This window comes from Macrobrachium nipponense, chromosome 46 (genome assembly GCF_015104395.2).
Source record: "Macrobrachium nipponense isolate FS-2020 chromosome 46, ASM1510439v2, whole genome shotgun sequence".
Lineage (NCBI taxonomy): Eukaryota > Metazoa > Arthropoda > Malacostraca > Decapoda > Palaemonidae > Macrobrachium > Macrobrachium nipponense.
Window position 1 is genome coordinate 13,982,886 of NC_061106.1, and position 25,000 is coordinate 14,007,885.

Below are 25,000 nucleotides of genomic sequence, written 5' to 3' on the forward strand. Positions count from 1 at the left end.
TGCATATTTTCACTGCAAAGATTTTCAGGCAATAGCTTTTAAAATTAAAATCCGGCCCTCTGGTCAAAATACTGCCACTTATTTTCGAGTGGGCAGGCTCGTCCAGCAAGCTACTAGATCGAGTTGACCTACTTTGGTTTTTCTTCGCATCTGCTCCGCATTAATCTAAAGCCCTGCCCACGCAAGTTGCATTTCAGGCACAACACGAGACCAAACAACAAATGCGAGGGCAAAGGTCACGAGGTAGTCGTTCTTTAAGGCTCATCTGACTTTCGGTGGCACGGCTGTTCAAAAACACCGGTCTACAATGTATTGGGGAGTAACCCTTGTCAATAATAGTATTTCTTTCTTTCTCAAGAATCAAACAGACAAGCTCGTCTGTGCACGTTCATTTTTATTACATTACACGTTTTCTGTTTTATGTCGAGCAACTTTTCAACTTCCTAATATTCTGTCACCAACCCATGACCAATCAAAATTCAGCATACTAACCAACCCACCAATTGTAAAAGTCCCTCAAGCTATAAATACCTGTGCATCATGAATCTCAATTCATTCCCTTTCGTACTCTCATAGAAGAACGCCCAGTGCGTTGTCGACACGATAGAGGAAATGAAGCTCAGACAACAGAAATCTTTACATATTCTTGAGGGGGATGTGTTGCTTTTAACATCATTCCAGAGAAAGACCTCTTATTCATGCAAAGAAAACCAGTTAATACATTCGAATGTCTCTGAAATGAGGCACGAATATTATATAATCTTTAACTAACACTGGTATGGATACGAAAATTATGATAAAAAAAAAAGGGTAAAGAAAACCGCATGTGATGAAAAACACAACCGTAAATTTTATATCAATAAAATCGAATAGCTCATCGAATTCGCTTTCTACCGTAAAATTGATGGATGTATGCTAACTATCTAAATATTTCAGGAAATTCAGCGCATATAGCTTATCATTAAATGCCAGAAATATCACAGAACTGATAATATGTAAATCTAACTAGTATGAATTTATCTATGCACATACTAAAGTATGTATCACTTCCATGATGAATTATCCTGGGTGTAACGAAACTTCATTGCCAGAGATTGATCAGCACCATAACAAGAATTTTTATTATTCTCACCAAGACAACGACTTCTTTCAACCTACCAATGATATATATATATATATATATATATATATATATATATATATATATATATATATATATATATATATATACGTATATATATATATATATAATATATATATATATATATATATATATATATATGTGTGTGTGTGTGTGTGTATGTGTACACACACACACACATATATATATATATATATATATATATATATATATGCATGCATATGTAAAATATAGGTATATGAGGTCTTGGCAGTATTCGTTATCAGCTCTGCCATTCTTTTATGTTATAACCATTGAACGATTCCCAGGTTCAGTAAATAAAGTTCTTTTGGGACATTTACCTAGGAATTTATATTGAAAATCGAAGGCATACTTTGTGCGAACGCGCTTCTGGAGGAATTCCATAAAAAAGAAAAAAATTTAAATGAACATTGTTCGATACTTTATTATTTATCTATTTGATACTTGCTTCCAAAAGACTTACAACCTAATTGATTTTATGACACTGAATGTATTATATCTCAAAACTTAGTAACGAGAGGAAATTCATTTCAAATCTCTTGTCAAACGTTTCAGAAAATGGAATGTGAATCAGCCAAGCATTTGCTTAAGCAAACGTCGAAATAAACGAGCGGATTATGTTAATGGAGCGAATGAATATTAGAGATGATAAGAGAGCAATCCGGATTTAGTCAGATTTCGTATGTTTAAGCGCTTTGATATGCAGATGACTTTCATCCGTCAGCATCCTCAAAAACAATAGTCGGTTTTCGTCTCTTACTGATGGGAGAAGAAGATGGCACTGCGATCTCACAGACACCATTCATAGGCTTGAAACGGGATCAGGCACTTCGGTTTACTTTTTTTTTACCTCTATTATTCACTGTCACTGGTATTCTTGCTGAGAGCATATGAGAGATATTTTTTCTGCTGGCTTTTTCTTTCTTTTTGTTGTCATTTTTGTTTTTAAATAACTTGTTACTCGCGTCAAATAGCAACACTAAACTCTTTTATTTCATATATGAAAGATTTTTCTGATCTGTATTTTTCTCACTAAGAATACCATTATTTTTCTTCCCCGTCTTCTTTCTTCGCAGTTATTGTTATTGATAATGGAAGTCCTGCTACGTTGGCAGCATCGTTTAGAATAGCTTTTTGTGTCACAGGAATTATTGGAATAGCGTTTTGTATCACAGGAATTATTATTGTTTTGGAATAGTCGTTCGTGTCACAGGATTTATGATAAGTTCGGTCTCTTGGTGTCGCTCGGCAATGTGCTCTTCCTTTCTTTAATATTGTTCACGCTGCTTCCTTCCTTATCTATTCTTCATCATATAACCCAACTAACTGTTATTTCAATTTCTAAAGAATTTAGCAAATAATTCTTGCTAAAAATTGACGTTAGCAAATATTCTTGCTATTATAGGCTATTTTCTTGTCGGATTAATTTATATTGCTCTTTATTCCTTTCAACCATTAGCTGCTATCACTGTTTATCTTGGACATCGTTATAGTTTTTCTTACAAAGGATTGGTTACTGACATTTCTGTTCCGTTAAGCGTCATACAGTTATTCAGGTGGCACGAGGCTTTATCAATGACACTACAGTACTGTGACTGGTTCTCACTGTCATTCTTGATAGAAGTCTTAAGGCTGGCCACCGAATGAGTCTATTGGCTCCTTAGGTCACAATAAAACTCTGTCATGCTCACATCACACACATTCACTAGTGCAAATTTCTAGGCACTGATTCTTACCATGACCTACAACACTCACGCCCCCCCACCCCCGCCCCCACCCCCACCCCCACCCAAAGTTAAAAAGAATAAAAAAATAAATAAATAAAAACAAACGTTCCCAAGTCATCCGAGGGTAAATGACATTCATTGGCGATCATCCATCCTGGAAGATTCTCTTGCTGATAATTCCACGAAATCTAAAGTTTATTTCAGTCCTCCCAATATTTGCAGCACTGATAACTTAGATTTCCATTGCATGGATAAGCAAGATTACCGAATGATTAAAGTACGAAAACTGAAAATGATATTCTCTCTCATGGCAGTTCTACAATCTTAGCCTTCTGTAAAATTTGAAATACAATTAAACATCCTTCTCCTGACCAATTCTACAGGCTATTATAATGATTATCCGTATGTTTGAAGTTTTACACCGGCGGATCAGGCAATCTATTACCGAATCAGTTACCTTTAGCAAATTTGTTAATTATACGAAACGGGTATGAGAAAATGAGTACGCAATTATCCTGCTAGCAAAGTGAGTAAGTAATCACGTTAACTCCTAATACATCAGTCAGCAGGGTAATTACGAAAATGTTCATACTACCATCTAGTAATTTATTTGATTAACTTAAAAAAGAACATAAATGCCAACTCAGTTCTGAGGAAAAATATTTAACAATTTATTTGGGAGTTAGTTTTCACTGGTCTCACTGACAGACAATTTGTAAATGCTTTCTTTCAGCACGTTTTCATGCTATCTTTTCTTGCGTTTTATCGGGCAATAAGATGATACCAAGTGAATTATCAGGTTAATGCTCACGAGTAAATGCAGATTAATCAGATTAATTAGCTAATCAGTAAACCAAACTAAAAAGTGAGTAATCAATCAAAACCTAAGTTAAGTCATGATTCATGACGATAATCAAAAATGTAATATTAAACAAACTGTTGGTCAAGCATTTATCCTAAGATTTGATGATTTCGTCATTTAACTGGTCCTTGTGCAGTTAGTCAGACGGTCCCCCACCACTCTCCCCCCACCCCCTTTTGCACACATAACGCCCCCCCTCCCCCCACAAAAATAATAATTTAACGAAATCAAAAGTTAGCACCAACTAGTCAACAACAACCCAGGTGACATTTGTATAATCTGCCTAAATAAACTTTTTATATCTGATCGCGTTCAACCTTCAAAGGTCTGTGGTACTTGACCCTTTTTACGTTATTCGCATACATTTTGTTTCCCTCCTCCATTTACTGGACTAACCTTGGCACTTTAAATAACATCCGTAAAGTCGAACAGCAAAAACACCGAAGTACTGCATTCGCAATACTCGCCCACACCGATATAAAGTAAAAGTATTGATAATCTGGTCCATGGCCAGCGCAAGGTCGTATTTGCTCTGCAGTTGGAGTAAAAAAAAAAAGGGAGGGCAAAACGATGCTTAGCACATCTAAAACGAAGCGTCCAAAAGCGACTCACTTCTGTAAACTGAACAGAGCTTCGAATCTATTCGATTCATGGAAGATTTATTCGCTTCCTTCGACTTAATGGACAGTTCGAAACAAGTGAATGCATGCGAGCTGAATGCTTTAGATCACCGAGTTCAAAGCGGTTTTTCAATACGCTTTTAGTTTTCATATCACGTTTTGTGATTGAAAACGTGTTAATGTTTATTCAGAAAATAATAGGGGTATACGTCATTAAGATGTACTGTATTTTACGGATTTACGTTCTAATTCTCTTTTCAGTATTATTTCTTTGTGAGATAAGGAATCTGGAAAAGGCGAGATGAGACTCGAACGCTCGGACTTCTTGTCAAAACAAATCTATAATGGAACTCATTTGTGTATATGAAAAATTGTTTGGAATAGAAAATTATGTGTTTCAATGATAAAAAAACAAATGATACAAATATATTAAGGCGATGATTACACACACGCACTCACAACTCTCTGAATATGCAAGTGAATTTCCAAGGATTATTTATACCCGTTCATACAAAATATAATAGTGAAAATTCTAAAGCAAAAAATATGATCTACAAACACAACATTATCTGTATGTACAATTAAATCTGTACTCTTGCAATTCCTCACCACCTATTTCTCGGAAGTTCTGACAAAAAAATAACTTTTCTCCTCTTTACAGTAAGTAAGACCTACAAGCCAAAACATTAGTTTGCATCACTTCACTCCATACTATCTTGTTATGACTAAACATCGCTGATGATTAAATGATTATTTTAGGTACCCTCTCTCCGGCAATATAATTATTGTTCATATCTACTAATATAATCGTTTGAGATAAATGCAATAGGTATCATGCATGCAATTATTATTTTTTATATATTTGTAATCAACTGAAATGAAAAGCACTTGAATTTGGCATAGCGTACATACATACATTCTTTATATATATATATATATATATATATATATATATATATATATATATATATATATATATATATATATATGTATGATATATATATATATATATATATATATATATATATATATATATATATATGTGTGTGTGTGTGTGTATATATATATACATTTTTATGTATATATATATATATATATATATATATATATATATATATATATATATAATATATATAATATATGATTACTTCTCGATACAGAGGGGATGGCGCCGAAAATATTAGATTTCCTGCTATCAGTAAGCGTTTCTGGATTGGGGTACTGAGCCTATGACCACTTTTTAAAACTTGATACATCATCAGAAGCAAACCGGGGTTGCGCTTTGATACTTCATCAGAGAACCGGGGTTTCAAGCGCAGTCTATATATATATAAATATATATATTATATATATTTATATATTATATATTAATATATATATAGTATATTATATATATATTATATAATAATATATATATATATATATATATTATACACACACATATATATGTGTGTGTGTTTGTGTATGTATGTATGTTATGTATGTATGTATGTATATGTGCTTTGTACGTATATATATGGATGCCTCTGCTTTCATATAGGGACACTTGATACTTTATCCAAAAGCGAAGGCAATCTAGAGTTACGTGGAATTATTGACGTGAAATCGCTCCCTTCAGTGAGATTTTATAACGTACCCTATTTCAATAGTAATAAAAAAAACGAGAAAAAAAAGAGAACTTTTAGGGAAATTGGCTATTTTCTCTCCTTTTTTTATCACAGAACAGAGGGAGAGCGTGCGAACAACACCAAACCTAAAAAATAAAACCGAAAAATGTATGTATAAATGTGCAGTATATCTAGAACACCCCGCTTTCAGGGGATCTCCCAGTTTCATGTTTACATCGATATTCAAATTCTTTTCGAAACGAGAAAACGGAATTTTTTTTCCTCTGCCAATTTACGACTGCGTTAATATTTCTTTTCTAGTCTTTGTGTTCAACGTGGGGGTTCTTTGTATACTTTTAAATTTCTCTCAGTTAAATTTTTTTCTTGGTTCCCTCGTTTGGATCTGTTAAACCTCTCTCTCTCTCTCTCTCTGTTACGCAATAACAATATGTCTATTTGTCTGAACCCTTATTACTCACACCCAACTCTTAGCCCCCTTTCCCCCAACCCCCAATCCCACCCCGCCCCAGTCCCCTTCCTTCAAAATCCCTGACAAACTTCTCGCATCTCAAGAAAAACCGTCAGTTTTCCGTGACACATCTCGTGAGGCGACTGCCAAACAAATATTTCGTTTGATGCAGAGTACATCTTGATGTTGGTTTTACGCTTTTCACAATCTTTCATTGAATTCATATTTCACATTTCTCTGTTATTACATAATTAGGAAACGGAATGTTCTTTTTGGGATTTGATGAAGATGTTGCCGATAATAATAATAATAATAATAATAATAATAATAATAATAATAATAATAATAATAATAATAATAATAAAAAAAAAAATAATAATAATAATAATAATAAAATATAGCTGTTCCCGCGGCATTCTTACTCACCTGGACGGCCTAGAATACCAACCACACAGATAGGGGGTACCCAAGCCAACACCCATCTCCAGCCAGCAACGCCTCCGAGACAGATTCTGTCACCAACCCATGACCAATCAAAATTCAGCCTACTAACCAACCCACCAATTGTAATAACCCCTCAAGCTATAAATACCTGTGCATCATGCATCTCAATTCATTCGCTTTTGTACTCTCATAAGAGAACGCCCAGTGCGCTGTCGACACGTTAGAGGAAATAAACCTAAGACAACAGAAATCTTTATACGTCCTCATGTAACTTAATATACCAGCTACATGTTGATGAAAAGAAAATTGTAAGACGAATGGAGAAAACGCGGGAAGACTTTATACAGATTAAATGCAGTGGAAACAGCTATAATTTTTCAACGCTACTGACCTTAGAGGTCTCCTCACAAATAATAATATAATAATAATAATGTTCATATCTGAGGTCCTTTAGATATCCGATATTTCCGTGAAAGCAGCCTTTAAGGCAAATCACAAACAGACTTCTCGTGCACTGCACTTGAGCGATGAAAACTTATTCCCTTACGGGTTTGCAAAATTTAAAATGATAACTGGTTTTCAAACTGATCTTTTCTTGTCATATTTAGGAAGATTTTATGTTCTTGGAATATTTTACTTACATAACGTTCATAAATGATTGAATGTTACATTTAAATTGATCATTCTGACAGATATTATAGATTCCTAATGCTTTCCATACTATTCACCGATATGTTTTCTAAACGAGAAAAGGTATTTAGAACTTCACCCCCACGTCACATACCATGAAACGTACTTTGGTGAATTTGAACTAACATGAATTAGCATTGAAAACTGTCCATAAGAAAAGGGCCTCAATGTTTTACCCATAAATAAGGTTTATGAAAACCGTAAATTTTCTAAAAGGAGGCCGCTTCTCAAACAAACAAACAGTACGCCTACTAAAGATTCCATTTAAGATCCACCAGTCCCAGGGCCCATCCCTCCTAAAATCCCAGCTCCAAACGAGTGAGATTTCATTTCATCAAAAAAGCCGGAAAATGACAAATTGCAAAATGGCATCCGCCACCATTGGCCGTCATCAAAAATAAGAAAACACGAAGAGAATCCCAGATGCGACGGCTTTTGAGTCGGACCGAAATTTTCCCTGGAATATTAAAACGTTCCTTACCGAAAATGAAAAGGAGAAGGGAAGGGAAGGAAGAAGAAGAAGAAAGAATGAGAGTGAGAGTAGAGAGAGAGGTAGGAGAGGAGGTGAGGAGAGAGAGAGAGAGAAAGAGAGAGACATAGACAGAGAGACAGAGAGAGAGGAGAGTCTTTGACTGCATCTTCAACTCTACCTCCGGGCTCTCTCTCTCTCTCTACTTTTTTAATATAGCTCGCTTTTCATGGAGTTCGACAATTTCATCTGGGATGACCGGATCCGTTCAAACGAGAGAGAGAGAGAGAGAGAGAGAGAGAGAGAGAGGAGAGAGAGAGAGAGATAGGGGGGGGGGGGACAGGATCTCCAAGCAGCAGTTTTTTTTTTTACATTCCGACAATTTTTGCTGTCTCTCAATCCTCCCCAGTTCATGCATTTGCACTCTTCTCTACCAAAATTACCATTCAACCCACGCCGTCAAAAATGACTGTAATATAAGAGAGGTCTGGACGGAGAGCCCCGACCCAAGTGACATAACTTACTTTCCCAGAGCTCTGACCATTATTATCATCATCATCATCATTAAAAAACAAAAAAAAGTTATTATATTATTATTATTATTATTATTATTATTATTATTATTATTATTATTATTATTAAAAAAAAAACCACTTGATTCCTCCTCGAAAAAACTGACTCGTGCTAATTATGCTTGAGAAACTATTTTGGCAAATATTTTAGCATCCTGAATCAAGTCTCACTTTTTTTATCTAGATATTGTGCGGAAATCAAGTCTCACTTTTTTTTTTTATCTAGATATTGTGCGGAAATCAAGTCTCACTTTTTTTGTCTAGATATTGTGCGGAAATCGTCTCCCTTTTTTTTATCTAGATATTATGCGGAAATCAAGTATCACTTTTTTTTTATCTAGATATTGTGCGGAAGTTATAAATAAAAGCGTCGGCTGGTCTAATTCGTTTTCAGTATACTGATTAACCTTTTAAATAGGGAAATCTCTTTCTTCCCTTTGTTTGTAACTGGTTGATAAGGGATGCCCATTATATAATCTATACTTACTACCATCGGCCTTGATTATTACACACACACACACACACACACACACACACACACAAGGCAGATTCAGCACTTGGATTAACCAAAAAAGAAAGGGAGAGGACTTAGGAAATTAATTCATTGCAGACGAATCAATTGGTTCAGCTGGATCCCAATCGCAGTTTGAATAAAGCTGTTCACTATTCAATCGTTCAAGTTCTTTGATGAATACATTCGTGTACTCCTCCCTCTCCATCACTTTTAATACGGAAATGTTCATGTATAGCGTTGATATATTGAATAATACACATGCAACAATAACGAACGAAAACTGAAAGAAAAAAAAAAGTCAGAAATATTTTACGATTCCAGTTGCGTTTTAAGAAGATAAAATATTTCATACAACAATATATTGCCATACCATTGCTAGGTTATAAACATTGCATAATAAAATATCTGACAGTGAAGAGGTTATAAAATGCGAAGTAACATATTACCCCGTTAATTACCGTGAAATTATATTTTCGTCACTTCCGCAGAGTTTTGCTGCAGTCTGTTCGTAATTCGGGGATCATTTTTGTACTAACTTTGGCAATTAATCCTCCACGGAGAAAGTAATTGGGAAACAGCAATAATTCACTCAGCTCCGTTAAGTGACCATCGTGCTGATATAATGGATTAAAAATCCCCCATGGCAGCATAAAAAGGAAATGCAGCTTATGCCTTTCTACATACAAGAAGAAAAGCAATACCACAACAACAGCATCAGCAGCAGCAAAATCGACAAAAACATCAGCAAAAACAAAGACAACAACAATAATAATTTCTACTATATAGTACTTCTTCGCCTATTTACTAAGCACTATACATGATTTAAAACAGAATCATAATAACTATAATCATTCTTAGTACAATACCCCTTGTCGTCATGGTATGCTATATGAATTAGTAATTCACCGTTGCGCTCGCATAAGCAAGACAGACTTCACATTTTGTATACATCTCAGCAGATCCCTGTCCATCAAGTGAGCTCCAGGTTTGTTTGTTTGTTTGTATGGTGTTTTACGTTGCATGGAAACAGTGGTTATTCAGCAACGGGACCAACGGCTTTACGTGACTTCCGAACCACGTCGAGAGTGAACTTCTATCACCAGAAATACACATCTCTCACACCTCAATGGAATGTCCGAGAATCGAACTCGCGTCCACTGGGGGTGGCAAGCCAAGACCATACCGATCACGCCACTGAAACGCTAGCGAGCTCCAGGTGACAACGTCTTTCACAACTTTACAGGTTACAGAAACATCAAAACTAAAGTATAATCGTATTTAATCAACATTTCTGTGCTAAAATAACTTCTACCTTAACTGCTATCTCAAATTGCTTTCTTTTTTCTTTCAGCTGTTTGTGAAGGTTCACCAGCAGAGGTAGGTTAAATACCCATTTTGATTCTTCTTCGTTTCAATATTCACTGAACACGTTTTACTCTATTTGCTTCCTTATTAAAGTTCCAGTGAACTGGTGGCAATATTTCGGTCTCCTGTGAAATTAGTTTACATTATTTATGTGCACTCTCATCCCAATCTGTATGTTAGAAATAAGCGAAAATACTAAAAATAAAAAATAAAATCATTTAAGGTAACATGTTGAAGAGTGAGAACCTTTTGCACGTATGCATGAAAGATATGAGTGCACACGCACTGACCGTCCTCAGGAGTCCCCATTAGATTTTCTAACAGGAGTAGTATGGATCAATAGTGTAAGAGCTATTTCCAAGAATATTCTTCAAATACGTGCATAGTTTAAGATTCAGAGCCACACCTACAATCAATGACAAAACTACACGTACATTTTTACTCAGAAGTGTGACAAAGAAAGAACCCCAGAATCGAATATCTGCCAGCTAGAGAACTTAGATGGTTTTATTTGCCTGTTTTATTTGCCTACACGCACTAGGTCTAAAAAGTATATATAGCTAAAATATACAACTAAAATATCTGATTAATATTTAGCTGGACGACCCACAAAACCATGGCTTACTATTTATTGCTATCAATTAAAGAAATGACCTAGGACGTAACTAGAGTCAAAAAAAAAAGAGAAAAAAAGAAAAAAAAGGCTATTTAAAAATCATTATGCCAATCGACGTGGCCGTAAATACCAGCAAGCCTGTCAGTCACGCAGATCAAATTATGGATCTCACTGGCAAGTCATACTTTTACGGTTCGCTCTAGATAGACAGAAGAAATGATTAATGTTTAACTAAAAGTAATGCCTAAAAATACTGTCATGTACAGTATGGAACAACAAACAAAAGTATTTAGTACCTGCGTTTGTAAAACAAAGGGACCTTGTAAGTCAAATATCAACAAAAAATAATGAACTTGCTACTACCAACGTGGTTTCTCTGCATTTCAATAATGCATGACAGAAAGTCATAATTATGTCCATGATAAATAATACTGAGTATTGCAATTGCACGGATTAATAACGGTTGTGCAATAAACTTACTAAATTGAGTAATTTATCTACCTTTATTGGCACTACTAAACCGTTGTTTAGCAACACCAATAAATAACTCGTAACAGCTTGAAAATCGATTTTTTATGAAACTAATTTTAGAATGCTAACCATTAGGAATAGCGCTATGTCTATATCGGCCACCACAATTAAATAGCTTGATACCTCCATCCTCGATAAAAAAAAAAACAATCGCACTGCTTCAAATATATGGTGATTAAACAACAGATAAAATTTTGTGTTTTTTTTTGTATGAACTCGAAGTGGCAACAGCAACAAAAATTAAACTTTACTCTTGAAGTCCTTCACTCAAGAGAAATAACGTAAGCTTGTTTAGGCTCTCAGTTTTCCGCTTATTTTCAGTGCCATTCCCTGTCAGTGAAATACAACTTTGCTGGAGTAAAAGAAAGTCTTTGAAGATAAAGGGAGTTTAGTTAAAAGACTTTCTCTATATCCGTAAAATGAAAACTGATCATTTTTCTCTGGAAAATGCCACCGAGTCATGGAAATGTCTTGTAATTCCAGAATATGTTTGCTGTTTGAGCATTCCATGAAATAATGAACAATTTTGAAAAAATCTACAACACCAAGGCCGTTTACAATTTATGTATGGATTTCTCTTTCCCAAAAGAGATATTTTGTCGAAAGCGCCCAAGTTAAAATGAAAATCATGTCTATAAGCCCTAGGATATTTTACATTTACATAAAAAATGCTTATATCTGACTTTGCACAACATATTCATAGGCATTCCAAAAGTAGCTGATTTCAGAAATCATTTATTCAGTTATTTTAGTTTCAATTTCTAAGAAAGGATATTTTGGAATAAGAATAAACTAATTTAATCATACGGGACGTTCCTTACATTTAAAATCCTACACACATGTGACACAACAGAATTGGCCTACATGATATACGAATATAATCACTATGACAACATCAACAAACTTGAACATTTACAACTCAATGATCCCTCAAGTTGGAGTATTCACTGGTCTAGCTAGGTGGTGACCTTATAACTAGTTTTCTCAAACAACAGGTTATATCTTATCCTCTATAATATGACCTTCCATAATTTAGTGCTTATCTTTTCACTTTTTTGCTCCAAAACCTCATTTATTGATTCAGTTGTAGCCAGCTAACCCCTCCCAACAAACCCCTCAGCGCGCGAAACGGGCGTACACAAGAAACACAGCACACGTCACTCATGTTTTGTATAAATATTTTCATTCAAAATATTATGTTAAATATATCATTATTACCAGATGCATTACAATGCGAGCCTTTCAGCCATATATACCATAGCTTCATTCAATTTATATGTATCTTTCCTTCCGTCATCAAACACAAGTGATTGTGTCGTGACTGTTGTAGTTCGCATCGCGTAAGGCACTACATTTCCGCCCGCAAGAATTTTGACCTCTGTTTGTTGTCTGAATAAAAATCGGTTTTACTATTATTTGGTTATTAATATTCCATTTAGTTACATGTTGAAGATACACATTACCAAGTTCTTGGTCTTTGTGCTTGTGTGTAAACACATGTACACATCTATAATGATACTAATAAAATCTATGCTTGAAATTTTTATTTATCTTAAATCTTATGAAAATGACCACTTACAACTATTTAGTTAATCATCAGGTTAAAATACTGACCTATTATTAGGCTAACCCTACCATCCAGCTCTCCTGTAAGTCTACATAGCTGTGACATACAGCACTCGTCTTGCCTCTGTGTTTACGATATAACCCAGTGATTGTTTTTAACATCTGAAAGTAATCTCCCAGCCACTATAATTATGCTAGAGTGGGATCCAATTAGGTCAATTTCTCGTTCTTAAACGAAAACTCATAATCAAGGTTTGTCGTAGCCAAAAAATAAATAATGAAAATAATGTGAAACTCGGTAATGTTATATAGAAATCCCCTAAATAATAAAGTATTTGCTTCCACAAAGACTAAATATGGCATCATACGCTTAAATGTTATTCACTAACTTAAAGATGAAGCTGATAATGTCAGATTCCACGTTCCCTGTTATTTTAGGAAACCTGATTTCAGCTTCCCCATGATATTAGAGTAAAAATCTTTTTTGAATTTTTTCCACTGAGGTTGCACAGCCGAGATTACAAGACAGAGAGTTTCACCAGACTGCTCTGTATATGGTAATATTACACACTCAAGCATAAGCACAAACTTACACACACATATATATATATAGTATATATATATAGATATATATATATATCTATATATATATATATATAATTATATATATATATCTATATATATATATATATCTGTGTGTGTAAGTTTGGCTTATGCTTGAGTGTGATAATATTACCATAAATACAGAGAAGTCTGGTGAAACTCTCTGTCTTGTAATCTCGGCTGTGCAACCTCAGTGGAAAAAATTCAAAAAAGATTTTTACTTACACACACAGATATATATATATATATATATATTATACACATATGTTACATAAAGAGGGGGATAATGACCATCTCGTTAGATATATATACACGTATAAATGCGTGCGCCTAAATGCATCATCCTCAATAAAGCTTTTCATCTGTATATAGTGAAAATTAAGCATTACTTTTTACAGAAACCTTGAGTCAGTTCACTTCTGCCGCAAAACTAGTTTTACCTACTACAACCTTGCGCTCATTCCCTCCAATCCTTCTAATTGCAGACTACACGTTTCCGATATTGCTAAATTCTTCCGTCCACTCCGCACGACCAAACTACCTCGGAAAATTCAGATTCTCTTTCTCTCATCATATGCACACATACAGTATACAAGAGAGAGAGAGAAAAAAAAAACTTGAAGGGAAGACGTCATTGCAATGATACTGCATGTGATCTTGCCAAGTGCATGGACAACGCTCTCCACTTTAAAACTCTAACTCTCCGCTTTTACTGACTGACATGGCCCTTGTAACGTAGGATAGGAAGGTAGAAAAATAAAAAAAGCTAAAAATATACCACACGTACAAAGAACATTTCTCAAATATATCTACATTTCAAACGCCTTTCAGATAAATTTGCAGTTTGTGTTTTGCTTCTCTGCATATCTGAAACCTACGAATGCAAGTTTCGTGTGCATTATAATTTATAAAATGATCAATAAACATGTTAAAAAATGTATGTCTTATATGCAACGGAGTTTAGATGTCGCGTGTGACAAGAAAGAGGAAAAATTCTGGAACGCCAGTTTGAAATTCATAATATGAGCAACTTGTTAAATGTGGAAATTTTCTGAATAATTTGGTTGAGTATAATGTCTCCTGGAGTTATGCATAAAGCGACAGGGTAGTGACTATTGAGTGATATCACTACCACTACTTCTCCCATTCAGAGAGAGAGAGAGAGAGAGAGAGAGAGAGAGAGAGAGAGAGAGAGAGAGAGAGAGAGGGGGGGGGGCGCTGGGCAGGGGGTGTGTATGGCCAATATAGTCTTATTCGAAGAACATATAGGTATAAGCTTTGCATTTAACTTCTTACAGACAACCTGAAGTATCAAGGCAAGGGACGGACAACCTGACATTTTGACCTTCAGCAGTTCATTAAGACTATGCAGAAAGATGTCTCCTCATTAAAAAGTTAATTTGGTTTTCACTTTGTAAAACCTGCAGTAATGACACAATCCGATTTTAGTAAGGCCAGTTTTTTTCTTCTTAATGAAGCAATGTGCTTGGCAACAAATAAACGATAAATCTGATTATGATATTGTTTATTGATCAGTACAACGTGTCCATATAGTTGCCAAAGCGTAAAGTTTGTTATTAACAACAATAAAATAATAATAAATATCATTACCACATTCAAGACCTAATGTATGAGGATTTATATTATCATAATTATTAGTGCTAAGCCTCGTATACTTTGGGGGGATTTGAATAAACCGAGCCTATGAAAAGATAGAGCATGAAAAAAACAGAACAATGATGGAGCATCTACAGATTCAAAGCAGCCCTTTTGTCACTATGGAAAAATATAGTGCATAAAACATATTCCGGCCCATCACCACTACAGCATAGAAAGAGTTTATCTATCATTTAGCTAAATACCTCGGGTTAAGTCAACAGCACCGGGTTAAAGGAATTTAACAACGATTTGTTATCATAATTACCAAAGTTGTAATGAACGGAGTGCTGAATTTCCCACTACCTTCTTCCAAATGAACACTCCACGTATATTCTTTGGAAGTTTGATTATCAAGTTAAATTGCCCCCGTGGATTGTTCCATATGAATAAGGTTCATGTTGTTAATAATAATAATAATAATAATAATAATAATAATAATAATAATAATAATAACTTTATAATATCCAACTAGCACCTTCAGTTGGTTGACACCTATATAAATTTAAGCACAATAATTGAACAGTGACATAAATGGTAAAAGGTCGATGAGAATGCCAGAGGAAAAACAAAACCTGCACTACTTTTTACCCATGTCAAAGTCAAACAGGCTCCGTAGAACATGTTAGTACAATGCAAAGCCAACGACATCAAGTTCTAAGCGCCCATAAATGGATTTCCTTCCGAACGCTCAACATCAAACCACTTCAAAGAGTTGAGTGAGCCAAGTTTGCAGAAAGCCAGAGAGTTAACTGAAACACGGATGATGACACTAAATAAATGGAAGTTTGGTACATGTTTCCCTTTTTATCAATTTTTATTCAGAAAATAGTTTAATATTAATGAACACAAATTAAACTCTAAATGATAAGAACTTCAATTAAAGGGTGTCATAATGTTAAATACAGTTAAATATGAAGGTAAAACATATCTGAAAGCGGCAGAGCTATAACAGAACATGGCTGAAACATGCTACTGTGCACCAATACTTGTGAGTTTCAATTCTGGCAAAAGGTATCTCTCTCTCTATCTCTCTCTCGCACGTACACACACACATACACACATATATATACACACTAAAGAATTAAGCTCGTATTTTTCAGAGGCTAAATAGTTCCATAAAACAGCTTCAAACTCGTGATCTGATCTATGAATTTTAAATCTACAAACAGTATAAATAGTTATTATTATTAAACACTCGTTACATTATTTTTCCTAATGTACATTATTTATATCGATTAGAGCGAAATTACTGCTCTGTATCGAAAAATAAATTTTCAAAGCAACGCCACATTTAACTTGATATACCGGATTTAATTCGCGTTTGTAAAAGGTATAATTACATAAATTTTACGGTTTGGATTATAGCTGTTGTTTTATTTATGTTGCCAAAATAAATGCAGACTTTCATCACTAACATACTGTACTTCATAATATTTTGAAATGTACTTCATAAATAATATTTTGCGGCAAAGAACAATCACGACCTCAAAAATGTGATCACAAAACCATACCTGTGTGGTGCAGAGCTACACAAAATGCATTTTTTAAAAACCTGCATAATGAATTATATTAATATGAAATAAAACTGAACGACACACTTTATATACATATATTATATATATATGCATATATATATACACACACACACAGAAACACACCGGATTCTTTCAATATACCTATAGGGCTGCAAACATCACCCCCCTTGCTACTTGATGAATTTTTTACCGTTCATGGCGGCGAGAATGCTATTTCCTTTTCCGGCCTTCGACAGGTATGGATGGTATGGTTGGGTTTACAGCGGCCCTATGAAAATGGAATAATTTGTTAATCACTCCTGTGCTTGTGGTATATTAAAATTATTTCACCCAAAACCATTGGGACTTCCCACGCAAGCAATGTCCAGGCTGTATTGCTCGAACAGTGATAACACGCGTCAATTAAAAGATAAACTTGAACCATGCAGTTGCTGTTGGTCTAAAGAAAGGTTGGTTATTCGAGCCTTGCTGGGTTTTTTTTTTTTGTTTTTTTTTTTTAACTTTTTTATTAGAAAATATTACATGTCATTTACATAAGTAAGGTATTACAAAATATTACAAAATATTACAAATTGAACACCTACAATATTTACAAATTACTGATTTTATTTTTTATTATTAACTAGACTTTAAAACTTTTTTTCCTTAACACTATATATTAATTGTGATATTACTTACAAAATTAAATACTGGCTATTTAAAAACAGTAATTAATGTACTCTATTGTGAAAATATTTTTATTCTTTCTTTGTAATTGTTTCTTTATAGCCACCTATCATAACAAATTTGCTTTTAATAAAGGCATCTGTTTCCTCTTTTTGTGTAATGTTTCTTTTTGACTAACCCAAACAGCATATAAATACCCTACAATTAATACAGTGGCACTATTAAGATCCTTTTTAGTCCTATAATTTTGAAACTAAACATTAATGTTTTCAAAACATTATCTCTATTTATTTTACAAGTATTGAATAGCACACTTTTGAAATACTCCAATGATGTTTTTTAATGTGACTAACAAAAGTAAAAAAATATGCAAGGTGTATTCAACATCTTCAACAATGATCACATCTATCACTGTTTTGATATTTTAACATTTTAGCCTGTTTTGTTGGTCGTTTCCAATGTTCCCATGTGGCAATATTTTAAAGGCAAACTCCCTTTCCATGATACCATGAAAGGTTTGTTTATGCTCTCCCATACCATTTTCCCAGTCCAAAAGTGGATAACTCTCTTCAATTTTTGGTGCATTTTCTGGCCTTATAAATTTTATAGCAGTCTTACTATTCAAGTTTGGGAATTTTTCATGCCGAGAAACTTTCCTGTATGACATCAATTGCTACTGAGTAAAAATGATGTTGATAAAAATGAAATTTCATTAATTTCCTTCAAATCTAACAAGAAGCTTATTCTCATCTTGCAATAGAACATTGCTCAAAAAAAAACCTATATCCTTTTTAATATCACTCAAAGCTGTCGAACTGAAAATCGCTAATGATTTAAAAAAAACATTTATTATTATTCCCAATCCACCTTTTTCTTTAGACAAACAAAGAGTCTCTCTGCTTACAGGATGGTAAGTACCCCTCCAGACATACCGGAAAATATGCATATTTATTTGAGCAATGTATTTTTTTTGATGGAGGCAAGGTGTGAGAATATACCAAACTTTGGACAAAACTAGAGAATTAATAATAATAGCCTTCTGGAAAATAGACAGTTGTCTTGGACTAAGCATAGCTACTGATATTTCAATATTTTTAGCAAGGCGAGACCAATTCTCTTCACACGTCATCTCAAAATCATTATAATAAACCATACCAAGAATTTTTATACTTTCAACAGTTTTTAACCAACTGAGAGGCCAGGTGTTTTCGGTTCTCCCATTTACCAAACCCAAATTATACTAGTTTTTGTCCTTGTTTAGCTGTGCACCTGTCGCAATTTCAAACAATTTGATTTCTTCATAGCACTCTCTAACTGAATCATCAGTTGACAAAATCATAGATAAATCATCTGCATAACCCTGCAGACATATATTTACACTGTTAGGTAGGCTTGGCCCTATTATCTTGTTGTTACTCTTCATTGCCCTATATAAAGGTTCTTGAAATATACAATATAACAGCATTGACATCGGGCAGCCCTGTCTTACAGATCTTTTAATACTAAAGGGGAACCATAAACCCATTTACAAAAATACGACTTTTACAATCCTTATACAAAACTCGAACTAGGTCCACAAATTCCTCTGGTAAACCAAATTTAAAAAAAAAAATCTTCATTATTTTAAAAAACAAAATCCATATTTACCCTATCAAATGCTTTAGACCAATCTAAGCTTAAGATTGCCAAATCTAGACAGTTTTGTTTTGCATGAAAAATTACATCTCGAATCGTATTATTACAATTCACAATTGACCTTCCTTTCACTGCACAATATTGTTCCGGGGAGATAATCTTCTCAGTAACACATCTCAATCTGTTTGCTAAAACTTTAGCAAAGATTTTATAGTCCACATTCAGTAGGGTTATAGGTCTCCAGTTTTGCCACCACGGATAAATCTCCTGTTTTAGCTAATAATTTTTATTATACCTAAGGATTGACTATCTGACATGCATTTCATAGTTGCAATGAATTTGAACACCTCCATTATATCAGATTTTATTATACACCAAAACTTTTTGTAGAATTCTATAGGAAGCCCGTCATATCCTGGTGATTTACCTTTACACATACTCTTGACAGCATCGAAAACCTCAGCTTCCTCTAAATCTCTGCTCAACAAATGTACATCATCTTGGTCCAAACTAGAATTACAGAAGCTAAGAAAATATGTCTTGACTTTTTTTCCTGACCTGAGACCATACTAAATAATCTTTCAAAATGCTCTTGAATAAAAGCAGATATTCCCTCTGTACTTTCTATAATGGAACCATCTGGTTGTTTTTATGCTGGTAATGCTAGTATGATTTTTCTTTTTTTTCAGCACCAAGTAGATGTCACACATTTTTTCACCCATTGTAAAGATCATTTAGTTTGGCTCTTATCTTTATACCCTCTAAAATTTCATTCTGGATGTCACAAATCCTATTTTTGAGAAGCTTAATATTGTCATAATTTACACTAGTTTTGTAGTTTATGTCCATAAAGATGCCGTAATCTTGTTTTGTAGCAAGTTCAGCAAGCCATACTTTTCTTGTGATATCTTTTTTACATAATTTGACAAAGAATGTTTTACACTGTAATTTTGCCCAGTCCCACCATACAAGTAATGTTATCAAATGTACCTTTTTTCCTGCTTTATAAACTGCCATACATGCATAAAATTTCCATCAGTTTCATCAGAATCTAAAACTTTCACATTTAACTTCCAATACCCTGTGCAAATTACATGCGTGTTAATTCTTAGCCTCAAACAACCATACTGTGGTCTGAAACTTATTGGAACAGTGTCAGCAGATATTATATTATCAAATAACTTGACAGTATACATCCTATCTATCCTTGATCCATAGTTTTTCACGTATATAAGTGTACTCTGGTATTCTGTTTGAGAATTTGTAATTATCTTTCAAGGCAAGGTTTTTCACAAGAGTACTCATAGACTTAGACAACAAGGCTTTGTTATTATTACTGCAATCTCTTGTGCTTGTTATGCAGTTGAAGTACACCCCAAAGATTAGATAATCATTATTATGTCCTCAGGTAGTGAAAAACATTTAAATTTCATTTCTAAAGAAGTCTTCCCTTTCTGCAGATTTACTTGTACCAGACGGAGCATACACATTTAGGACAGTTATAATACATTTATTGTAACATATTCTTACACCCCCGCCAACAAATTCCTTCCATTAGTGGTCCTGTTCCTTAGTTAAAAGTTTTACACTTGTTTTATTATTTATACATATCATTGTACCTCCTTTTAAATTGATTGATGGATTAAACACTATACCTTGTAAAATGAGCGAGATAACTCAAAACTGAAAAATCTTTAACATTATGCTCTTGAATTAACAGGATATCAAATTTTATAGTACATGATAAGAGACACAACCTTCATTTGCTTATTTACCTCATTTAAGCCATTAATATTTAAAGTGGCAACAGAAAGAGCCATTATATCACCGAAAATTAAACAATTAAATTTTCTTTTTCTTTGACAACCTACCTTTCCCATTCATTTTTGCTTCCCTCCTTTTTTCTTTGGTGGATTTTCCTTTAGTGAACCTTAATTTACCTACAGTTTCTAGGTCTAAATTCCACTGACTTTCTGACATCATGTTTGAACCTTTATCATCATTTTCCAAATCATCTTCAATATCACTTTCTTTATTTACCTCTGAATCCATATTACATTCTTCTGGCATATCATCCACAGATTCATCTTCCTATACACTGAATCCGCTACAACAATTTCTTCAAGACTGTCCAGTTCTTCATTTTTATCATCATCAACGGGAGAGAGACTCCCAATAGTGTAAGGAACACGAGGTTCGTCTTGTGAGCGAGGTCCTTCATCATCAGTTATTTCCATTACTTGAGAAGCACCTTCGGGTGCACTTTTTTATTGCAAAGATATCACTGTCACTGTCAGTATCCTTTATATCATCATTATTAGTTGAAACATTACAGTCCAAGTCTTGTGATTTATCTTCTATTTCAATTGGGTCTCCAATAACATCATCAACACTTTCGGATAAAGGAAAAGTTACAAGTTGTTCTACTACTTCGCATACATTACTCATCTGGTCTTTATCAAGGATGCTAGATTTCGCTTTGTCATTGCCAGCATTAATTTCATCAGATGGTGGCTCGCATTTCCTTCATTATTTTTTTCGCATGCTGAATATCATTAGTTCCATTTCCGTCAGGAAAATCACCCTTAACCAGAATCCTTACCAGGCATTGCTGGAAAGTCATTCAAAGTTGAAAATATTTAACTTCGGTTCACTATCCATGTTACAATTAACTGCCATGTGAGAGTCTCTTCCGCATTTGTAACACGTCTTTTTTTTGTCCATTGTACAGAAAAAAACAACATTATAACCACAGATATTTATGGAGGATGGGATGTTTTTCTTTATTTCCATTTTCACAGTGCGTGTTCCATTTAGCAGACCACTCGCCCTCCCATGAGAAAAAAGTGTTATGTCTTAGATGGAGGACTTTTCCATACTGGCTGAGGACACTAGTTAAAAGAGTCTTCCAAATCAAAGGGTGCATAACGTACTGATACATAAGTATATACATGCTCAAATTAAATTACTAGGGCCTTTTCCCCATCACCAAAATTAATCACTTTGTCTTCATACTCTCGTATAAAGACGTCAAAAACATTGGCCTCAAGAAATTTCACAGCAACTCTGTTATTTGGTATATTCTGAAATCCTCGTATGTCTTTTTCATTTATTTTCAACTTATTGAAAATGACATCACATGCGGAGTCGTAATTAGGGAACAGGAAAAAGAACTTTAAACCGATAGAAGTCTTTGGTTTAAGTTTCATAGGTATAGGGTGTAGTTTGCCATCGCCATCAGGCAGAGAACGGTCCGTTTTCTATGATGACGTCACATCGCCTGAGGCGACCCGAAATCCCGGGCCTGAGAACGCCTAGAGGGTCTGAGGCAAAAAAATTCTAAATAAAGAGTCTATGCAACAAACAGGTTAACTTGAAGCACTACCTAGTTCACTGCCATCTTACTCACAAGTTGTAGTCCAAAATCACGAGAGAGACCTCAAAATACGGCCTAAAAACCAGAAAAATAATGAGGAGCCTTTCCAAGGGGCGTTTGTAAAACAAATAAGGCTTCTTCTCCCCTAGCCAAGGGGCGAAGTGGGGAATCAAGCCTGGTTTTATTTACTATTATAGATTAATTAACGAATCACCCATGGTTTTAGAATAGTGGAAAGTCAACAAATAATTCACTTATTTTCTACTATCATTAAACCATTGGTAGTTTGCAAGTTTTTAAATAAGACCGTGCATTAACTGCAATGAGATTCATGTCGATAAGATTGGCAGATCTATCTCACAAGGAATAAATATATACAAGAAGGATATGGGCTGGCCTGAAGCAAGGCTAGCTGTGTTTCAAAAGTAACGGACGAGTTAAAGACCCATTCTTGAGCGGGCGTTTCAGTCATCAGTCGGGAGGTAAAACAACTACCACCATTGCCAATCCTACCAAATGTCTTTATTACAAATCACACTAATCACACAAGAAAACTTAAGACCATAGCCTACAGATATATCGCCCCATGTAGCTATTTTATCGCTACTTAAAAAACTACGATATAATAAGTTGCAAGTATTACAAAGCAAAGGAACCTCACGAAACAATTAGCACTAAACGATAACCTAAACTTCTACTGCTGAACGGTTGGTGTGCCTGAGTCTAGCCTACTCGAGTGTGCAGTCAACAGTGTTCCCACGTTTAGCCGGATTCCCCTAAGGTAGGGGAAATCTGGTGTCCGTAGGGGATAGGGGAAAACTTACGGGGGAAATGACCTTTGTGTTAGGGGATGTAAGAGAATTTCACTTACTCCCCTTTTAAATATTTTTTTCTTTAATATTTTAGATAAAAACCACGTGTAATATTAATATAAATAGAATCGGCGAAAAATACTTTATAGCCCAGAGAAACAATGATAGTATTCAAAACGGGAACAGGCTTATTCGGACCTTGGCTGATTCGGACCATGTACTGGCTCATTCGGACCTTTATCCAGGCTTATTCGGACCTTCATATGATTGGCCGATTTTTCTATGTAATTTTACCTCCTGAACAAGAATTAAGTAATATTTATTCGGACGACTGTAATTTACCCCCAGGGGCTCGTAGCCTCGTACTAAACATGGCGGAAATACATTTGACGCCCCAATTCCTGGTGGCTTTCGTATTCGCGTGGACGAACGATGCGGAATGCTTATATAGGAATACCCATTGCTATGATACAAAATTATTAGTATGGGTCCGAATCAGCCTAGCAAATGGTCCGAATAATCCTGCATCCTTCAAAACTTAGTACTATAGCTAATTCTGAGGGACACTGTGTTTAAGGTTCTTGTGATTTTGAATCTCAGTTTAGCTTCAGACTGGCCAGTTCCTGATAAGCATTGTGAGAGGAGCTTTATTATTAAATTACGTAGACGTGTTTAGTGATTTTTGTAATTGTGCCTAAAGCAACTAAAAAACGGTTACCGTGCCCAAAGACTTGCGCTGTGACTGGTTATTTATGAATCGAGTCAATAACGTACATATTACTACAAAAAAATCTAGCAAACATAACGTAAGTTAGATATTGAGAAAGGAATAATTAACATTATCAACAAAAAGGATTTTACTAACCGGTTGAATGTTCACAGGTTAAAGCATTGGCTCCGATAGATAAGGTCAAATGCACTAAACAAGGTTTTAAAGGCACATTTTACCAAGAGCAACTGTACATTTACTTTAATGATAAGTAAGAGCTAAACTAAAATAACTATATTTTAGTGGTTAATAGGAAACGTCTTCATTACCCTGCTTAGAATAATAATGTTTTGAAACTATTTAAATATTTATCCTACGAACATAATGAATTATAAATAATTCATTCATAGGCCTATGCCAAATTTAACCATTTTTCATTGATACTACCGTTTGCAGAAAAAATAGTCTGCTAAAATTCTAAAAACTCTATCTTAAAAATGGTTCTAATACGCTACACAGTGTTTTCAATCATAATATTACTGCGATTATTTAATAATAAAATTACTGCGATGATTTAAGGTTAGCACGTAAAATCATAAAACATAATTCAATACGACGTTAACAAGATACTACAAATATATTTTTTACTGCAATACTCAAATGCTAAACGAGTAAGACGTGACATACACTAAATCTGGGGCCTTTTCGAATAAAAAGAAGTGACTCATACAAGTAACTACTTTAGTTTTAATTATCGATGCCGTCTTGAAAGGAGTAGGACTAGGTGCATC

General features: G+C 34.4%; 1 protein-coding gene across 2 annotated transcripts in view; it reads left to right on the forward strand.

Annotated features, from left to right (window-relative positions):
- The window catches only part of LOC135214760 (sarcoplasmic reticulum histidine-rich calcium-binding protein-like), a 120,849-nt gene that overhangs the window by 67,998 nt on the left and 27,851 nt on the right, over window positions 1-25,000 (forward strand). For both annotated transcript variants that reach the window (XM_064249113.1, XM_064249114.1), the window contains exon 3: window positions 10,488-10,513. In XM_064249113.1, the coding sequence (XP_064105183.1) occupies window positions 10,488-10,513 (26 nt within the window). The remainder of the gene's footprint in view (window positions 1-10,487; window positions 10,514-25,000) is intronic.